The 7,771-nt window shown below is 40.3% G+C and overlaps 1 protein-coding gene across 2 annotated transcripts; it reads right to left on the reverse strand.

The window, feature by feature from the left end:
* Positions 1 to 817: 817 nt before the first annotated feature.
* idh3b (isocitrate dehydrogenase (NAD(+)) 3 non-catalytic subunit beta) lies at positions 818 to 7,478 on the reverse strand. 2 transcript variants are annotated; one of them, XM_069712546.1, is made up of 11 exons: positions 7,379 to 7,478; positions 6,054 to 6,227; positions 5,780 to 5,900; positions 5,528 to 5,588; positions 5,314 to 5,446; positions 5,036 to 5,169; positions 4,816 to 4,918; positions 4,379 to 4,525; positions 4,074 to 4,168; positions 3,825 to 3,885; positions 818 to 1,392 (listed from the first exon to the last, which is right to left on the reverse strand). In XM_069712546.1, the coding sequence occupies exons 1-11, from the start codon at positions 7,418 to 7,420 to the stop codon at positions 1,315 to 1,317; spliced, it is 1,149 nt and encodes a 382-aa protein (XP_069568647.1). In that variant the 5' UTR covers positions 7,421 to 7,478; the 3' UTR covers positions 818 to 1,314. The 2 variants fall into 2 exon arrangements, with proteins under 2 accessions (XP_069568647.1, XP_069568638.1); XM_069712537.1 differs by lacking the exon at positions 818 to 1,392 and adding an exon at positions 1,423 to 2,920.
* Between the last annotated feature and the right edge of the window lie 293 nt (positions 7,479 to 7,771).

The raw sequence follows: 7,771 nt of genomic DNA on the forward strand, positions 1-7,771 counted from the left end.
CCGCAGCGACCCCTGCTGGCCGAGCCTCACTTTTCACCATCCACACACTGCAGCGGTGCGCATCGCTGCCCTTTACAGGTACAGGGACCCTTTGTGGGTCCGGTGTATACATTCACACAGTAAACTTGGGTCCGGGTATGCCAGTCTAGGTCTGTGCTGCATTATGAATGCTTTTACCTTTGAGTGCAGGACCTTAACTTGTGCAGCTGTACTTTAATATTGTACATTTATTAAAGGTACTGCTTAGTTAGATCATCTAACTAAGCCTTACACTACACACTACATTAACAAGAAGAAATAAAGGGTTGAAAATAAAAAGTTCAGATGATTGACAATCATTTTAGCTGTAACCTATAATTAGTTGTCCTCAGTTAGTATTACAAGTTATTCTGTTTGAACATTTTTAAATGCATGTTTTGCAAAACAAATAATCAAATATTAAATCTTGGGTAATTGGAAGTGTTCAGTGGGCAAAACATTCTTTAATAACAATTTGTTCATTCATTAGGTTCTTTTTGAGTTAAGAAAATACTTGTAGCTTGTCAAAAATGAATATTTGCTGATTGATTATGGTCCAAGTTGGATTTTTTTTCCCCTGACAAAACCAGCAATTTAAGTCAACATAGATTCTGAAAAAAAAGTGAAATACATTTTTCATTCATTTTGAGATTGGATAAATCAAATATTCATCAATAAGGAGGATCTGAGCTCCTCACGCGTTGAAGTGATGTGTGCAGACCGAGCCACCAGCAGCCATGCTAAACTTTTAATAACACTAAATACTGCATTAGTCTTCGATTAACATTCATGCAAAGACTTAGTACACAAGAAGTAATTTCTCTTTTATTATTCATATCTCATCATAAATGAAGAAGCAATATGCAAATACTTTAAGTAAATAAATAATATTGAAGTATACATACATTCTGTTTTGACTGCTGGTTAATGTCCCGACATAAACCCATCAAGCAGAAATTACAGGTTGTTGCTAGAGAAAAGAATGTGAATGGCAGATATGTATTTGGTTTACTAGTACGCTGATTAAAAGATTTGACATGTTAAAACCATTTTTTCTGCTTTAAATGTCATATTAAATGTTTTCTTAACTGCAAACCAGAGTTTGTGGACATGGCGTGTGTGCGTTTCATCTGCCTTTTACTTTGCTTAAGGAGGAAAATGTGTGTGGGCTCTTGCTGGAATACATTGTACTGTGTGTGTACTGTCTGTATGACAGAAGGTAAATTTATTAAAAAAAAAAAAAGAAAAAAAAATGTGCGTGCATCTCAGCAGCTGACAGATTCACAAATACAACGCTTAGGGTGCCAGGCTAGCAATGACAGCCCGGGTGAACTCGTCACTTGTTGCATAGCCCCCCAGGTCTCCAGTGCGCACCTGTTGCAAACATAAGGACAGCGTGTTACTATATGCACAGCTGCAGCAACACATGTCCACATTCAGTATCGTTTCCTACATGTTAGAGAGCCTTTGAAAACTGTACTCGATGAAAGAACATATAGTGTGAGCAGCGAGATACTGTATGCTCTTTTAGACAAGTATCAGCTTTGTTCATGTGTAAACCAGATCTAGTATTTTAATGCACAGAAATCTGCTTGTTAATAACGTACGAGAACACATTGTTGTTGTCCAGCATGTCTTTTCTTATATGATTCTGTTGAAAGGTGAAAAAGTCAAACGGTGACTTAATCTGGTATTCAAAGGACATGACACGGCACTTCACATGTCTACCAAAGGTCACAACACAAATGTACTTTGTTTTTATTTGTTTTTGCTGAACAAGTTGTCACATGTGAAATCATTTCTAAACTGATGTAAAAGAGTACAAAAAGCACAACAGATGAAAGGGTCATAGATAGAGCAGTGCTTTAAGTTCTAAAAGCATCATTACAACAATGTGACACTGTGATGACTTTCATCAGTTCACTACAGTAACTCAATTCATACCTCAGTCTAGTCCGGCAAAGCTGCACTGACAATGAACAGAGGACTTGATATATGGACACTGTGACCATTATATGTGAATACCAAGAAACTGTAGAATGATCATTACAGTTATTTGTAGTGTAGCACCAGAAAGTTGTTTCACATTCAATGAAAGAAATGTGGATTTTGCATTATACCATTCAGTGACTCAGCAATTTCAACATTTACAGCCCTGCAATGAGAGTTTTATAAAAATAAAGACATTTGTAAGTAGGAGTTGTTATAGTATTAGTAACACATGGTGTAGCAGTGTTATACTGTATACTGAGTTACAGTTACATTCAGGGTTTTTCAGCTCTGAGAATTGAGGAAATTTGAAACAAATTGCAAAGTTGGTGCTGAAATGTGATGCCAAAGTAGATTAGTTGATAGAAACTGTTGATGACATAGTCTGGCTGCTCTACTAATAATGTGTAATAGGAAGGAGGCAGTTTTGACAGCAAACATGGCTGAAACATTCAGAGAAATACACCAAAAAAGCAGCAACACGTGAAAAGGGATGGATACAAAAAAACAAGTGAACAGATGACCTTTATCAGTGAAGTAAAAAAACTGAAAAGGCAAAAAAAGAAATGCAGATGGGTGGTCAGTCACTACGAGGGAGGAGGGGCGTCCATGGCGAGAGGAAACATGAGGTTGAGCTGCATGATTGAAATTCTTGAGGAAGCCACGTGAGCTGTACAGTTTTTTAGTCACTGATTCCACTGGATCTTTTAGCAAACCCACGAAAAACCATTAAGATTACAATGTCACTAAGGGTGTTGGTCAATACTGTGTGACACAGTTTCCATTTGATGTTGTGAGGGGAGTTGAGTCTCAACATGCATCCAGTTCAAACAGGTCGGTGATGCAGGTTGTCCACAATGGCATGCACAAAGTCGCCAGTGGTACAGTACCCGCCGAGGTCTCGTGTCCGTACCTGGGACCACACGCACACACGCACGCACACACACACACACACACGCACACACACAGAGAGAGAGAGAGAGAGAGAGGATAATGGGGTACAAGAAGAGGAGGGAATTACAGCAGAGGGAAGAAGGAAAGGGAGGGGTATTCAGACAACAAGCCGGAAAACTGCTCTCAATTCACAAACATTCCTAAATAATGATCATCAAGTGATAAATCGTCCACTTTGAGGGCGGTTGACAGCCGTCTGGGGGTTAAAGGTTAGTCAGTTGTGTCAGTGTTTGTTTGTGTCAGCAGGGAGCGGATGCAGTAGACAGTTAGTCCAGTTCTAGCAAACAAAAAACATGGGACACGTACAAGACGGACAAAATTAAGCAAGAGGAGAAATGAAAGAAAGGAGCCAAGCACCATGTTTACATATCGCTATTTCAAATGTAGGAAACCAAAGGCTCTCTAACACACTATAGTAAAATATGCAGGTTGTTAAATAGGGGTATTTATAGGTCAAGAACTGGCACCATAGCTGCTATTTGACTGATCTAAATGACGGAGCTCTAGGATTGGCTGCTTAGGAATGAACACTGCAAAAGCACTCATTCAATTTATATTGTATTTTTTTATTTTCTGAAGTGCCTGCTACATTCTGACACTTTGTGTATGTGACATTGCAGTTACTGACCCACAAAACCAAGATAGAGCGTGTTCATTCAGAAACACAGAATGACAGGAGTCCCGTTGGCTTGACATATCCATCGGTTATCATTTTACTCTGTTAGTATTATGAGGCACAGAAAAGCTATCTCTGAGTGTTAATTCTGTTAGGGGTTTTGGGCATTTTTATGTCATGGAAGTCGCAGATTCAGTGCTTGCATGCACCAGGAGGCAGAGAGGAGGTAGAACTAACACACACTTACCTTGCCGTGTTTGATGACCCTCTTGACAGCATCTGTCACCATTTGAGAGTGGTATTCCAGGCTGCAACACAACACAGGAACAATAAAGAGTTGGCCGGAACTGTCTTGGACACGTATCCATGTGAAGACAAACAGCCACTTGAGGCTGTTTTCAAAACTCTGAGGTTTATGGTGGATCAGGACACACGATCTGATATTTGTGTAAAATGTGATGTACTTGTTTCTACGAGGCTTCAGCAGTTGACTCACTTGAGGTGCCTGAGCATGTTAGCAGCACTGAGCAGCATGGCTGTGGGGTTGGCAATGTTCCTTCCTACAGCTTGTGCAAAGGGGTGACGTGCACCCTGAAACAGAAACGAGATACAGGGGATGAAGAAAATAAAATAATTGATTAACCAATAGTCCATTAATAGTAATACCACATTCATATGTAATGCTACTTTCTGTAGTTTTCCTCTTTCATTCTCTAAACAAGAATGAGTAACTCTAAACCTCGAGAACGACAGCCGGGCAAAGCTTTGAAACAGATGGAGAAGAGGTTATTGGAAACTCACAGTTTCAAAAACAGCATACTCTGCACTGTAGCTTTCTCCAGGAACCACTCCTGCTCCTCCAACCAGCCCTGCTGCCAGGTTATCGATAATGTTGCCGTACAGGTTGGGCATCACCAGCACATCAAACTGGTACGGGTTCTGGACCAACTGCAGCAAGTAAGACAGACAAAGAGAGGTTGACAGTGAGACTAAAACATAATCAGCAGTGTTCAGCCAGTCAGTAAACACACATTAAAAATGATGATGATCAATTATTGCAGAAAAATCAAAGTACAATATTTTCTTTTTTCTTCTTCTTTTTAAAAAATCAAGCCTAGCTACAAAATTCCAAGTAATACATGTAAATGTACATATTAAAAAAAATTATATGCATTTTATTTTACATAATTAATCATCAATAATAAAGTCAGGGGAATGAATGGTGAGGCTGTATATACCTGCATGCAACAGTTATCAATGATTATGGTCTCATATTTGATTTTAGGGTACAGCTCTGCCACCTCCGCACAGCTCTGCAGAAACAGGCCATCAGCTAATTTCCTGTGATAAGACAGGATGAAGACAAGGGTTGCTGTAAACAATGACCCAAATAAACACAATTAACGGTGATTTCAAAATATGTGGAAGACAAAGAGGGAGGTTGTTCTATTTACTGACATGATGTTGGCTTTGTGAACAGCTGTGACCTTGTTTCGGCCCTTCTTGGTGGCATAATCGAAGGCGAACTTAGCGATGCGCCGTGACTTCTCTCGGGTGATAATCTTCAGACATTCGATCACACCCGTCACACTCTGAACAGCAAGAAGAGGGTGTACCCAGTTTAATGCTGGACAAAAATCATTCAAACCTCTTCAATGAAAAAAAACAACAAAACAATTCCCAATTGGAGTGAGTATATTCATCGGCTGACTGCAGTGCGGTGGAGCCCTGTTTACCTCGTGCTCCAGGGAGCTGTACTCCCCCTCAGTCTGTTCGCGGATGATGACCAGGTCCAGGTTGTTGTGGCGAGTGCTGTAGCCCGGCAGGCTGTTCACATGAACCACATTTGCAAACAGGTCCAGTTTACGCCTGAGGAATGGAAAGAGATGTAGAGTTATTCTAAAACGTGTACAAATACAGAATTGTTTGTGTGTTGTATAATTTACTTACCTCAGTCTCATCTCATATGAAGCCAGCTCCCCTTTGAACTCCATGGGAGTGTGAATCTTTCCTAGAAAACCAAACATGTCACAATAACAGATGTTAGAGCCATTCATTGCTTTTTACAACCTAACATACTTTACCTAAGCCAAAGAACTTCACTGCAGGTCTTTTAAATTAGATTATGTTGTAATAACAACATAATCTAATTTAAAATGGAGGTGAACTCTAAGAGAAGAACCACAGGACAAATAAGGCTACCTTTAATGGCCACTTTGTTGGTCTTCATAGAGGTCAACAATTCCTCCAGTTTTTCCTCACTGGCCATGTTCTGGACTTCACTCAGGTGGAACTCCTCAAATTCTACTGGGACATCACCTGCCTGAGGAGAAGGCAAAAAGAAGTCAACCTTAACCACCATTTTACATAGAAACAAAACACTGCCTGTGAGCTTAAAGAGTGACCATCTTAAAGCCAAACTTTGTTCCTGGATTCTCAAAGCTTTTGATTTCTTCTCTGTCCTCGTAAAATGTACCTTAAAGACGTCTTTGACAGCAGTCATCAGCTCAGGTCCCACTCCATCCCCTGGTACCATCGTGACCTTGAAGGTAGCATCGGCACGAGCCGGTGGGGTTTCTGCATTACAGAGACCAGCAGACACACTCAGTGGTCGAGACGCCAGCTGCTGCCACCGGGGGCCGCCGAGGCCCTAAAAGGACAGGAAGATAGACATCGTTACAACAAGCACAATATAATATATCATGAGATGATATGCTGTAAGTTTGCATACTCTCTAATATTATCCTCATCGTAGAAGCTATCCCTTCAACACCTTTGGGTATACTGATGATTGCCAACTCTTTTGTTTACTTGTGATCTTTGGTCAGACGCCTATGAAATGGGAGCACTTCCAAGAGTTTTCCACAGACAAAATGGCAGTGTCTTCAGTACTGACGAAATGAGAGGAAGGCAGTGTTCTTTGTGCATGTTAGAGCTGAAATTAAAGCTTCAAGTTAAAATTAGGAAAATGTTGCACCTGTCTAAATGAAGATTTTTATTCTACTTAAAAAAAGATAAAAAAAATTATAGAGTAAAAGAACTATTTTTAGGATTAAGGATTAATTATATGATTTATCTGATGTTACCTTTGACTCTTGGGAAACTGTTGCAATTATCCTAATTTTTAAATAAAAGTGAGGTGGGAAGAAATTGGTGTGACTTATGGTATTTGAGTAAATGTGTTTAAAGATGATCCTGAATGATCATCAGCCATCGACCACCAGGCAAAATGGGAGCTTGAAATAAACATTTCTGCTGTCATCTGTCAAAATGACATCTTACCTTTAGTTTTAACAGAACAAAAAAGGAGATCATCTAAGCAACTGCACATCTTTTGACATTTACCAAGAAAGCTGGAGATGGAACTAAACCTAAATAGTATTATCTTAAGAGACAGACTTCTTATCCGAGCTGTCCCTTGTTAGCTTGTGGTTAGGTCTGCAAGTAATCAGTGGCTCACTGAGGACAGGAAGGTTACCATGTCAGGGTTAACTGGCCCAGGCTAAGAGGCTAAGCTATTTGAGCCATCCAAGATATACGGTTTTTAACACGTGGGATTGGCTTGTTTGACAAGTATTTACTGACAACTGTAAAATCAAAGCAATTCTTAGGACGATATGTGACCATGAAGGAGGCTCATGGTTAGCTTAAGACACAGACGGCACCAGTCGTTGTCAGTTTCTTTGACAGTTGATACTAACATGGTGTTTGAGTTTAACAAAATACTATTTAAAAACACAGCATCGTCTTTACTACTATTTATTTACATAATAGGCTTTGTAACAGCATCTTTACACTCACCTTGACCAATGTTACTAAGCTTCCTCTCAAAGCGGCCGCCATCGTCACAGCACGCAGCAAATACTACTACTTCGGTGGTGCAGAGGTGGAGCAGCAATAACTACAGAACTACACTGCTCCCTGCTGGACAGCAGAGTTACTGTATGATAGGTAGAGCAACGCAAATTGCCTCGTCCACAGGGACACTTGCTCCAAAAAAATGTCGGCAGATCCGATGACAGGCAGCCAACGCAAGAGCATAAGCCAGGGTCCTCAGTTTACATGTCTCAGTCTGAAACATGTATTTTCTTAGACTGCAATCCAGAAACAGTTCTGAGAGAGGGAAGAGGTGATGGGGAGTACAATGACAGCAAGGTGACTGTTTGTTTTGTTATCTGAAGGGGAACGAGAACA

Source organism: Brachyistius frenatus, unplaced genomic scaffold, assembly GCF_029030835.1.
Source record: "Brachyistius frenatus isolate BFR_SWC_R1_liver_20210118 unplaced genomic scaffold, ASM2903083v1 Contig_4, whole genome shotgun sequence".
NCBI classification, from domain to species: Eukaryota; Metazoa; Chordata; class Actinopteri; family Embiotocidae; genus Brachyistius; species Brachyistius frenatus.

Excerpts from the sequence above, each read along its gene's own strand:
- idh3b (XM_069712537.1), bottom strand. The coding sequence starts at position 7,420 with ATGGCGGCCGCTTTGAGAGGAAGCTTAGTAACATTGGTCAAG. Across the intron at positions 5,170-5,313 it reads ACAGCTCCCTGGAGCACGAG|AGTGTGACGGGTGTGATCGA; the intron begins GTAAACAGGGCT and ends CTTGCTGTTCAG. Across the intron at positions 4,526-4,815 it reads TTGATAACTGTTGCATGCAG|TTGGTCCAGAACCCGTACCA; the intron begins GTATATACAGCC and ends TACTTGCTGCAG.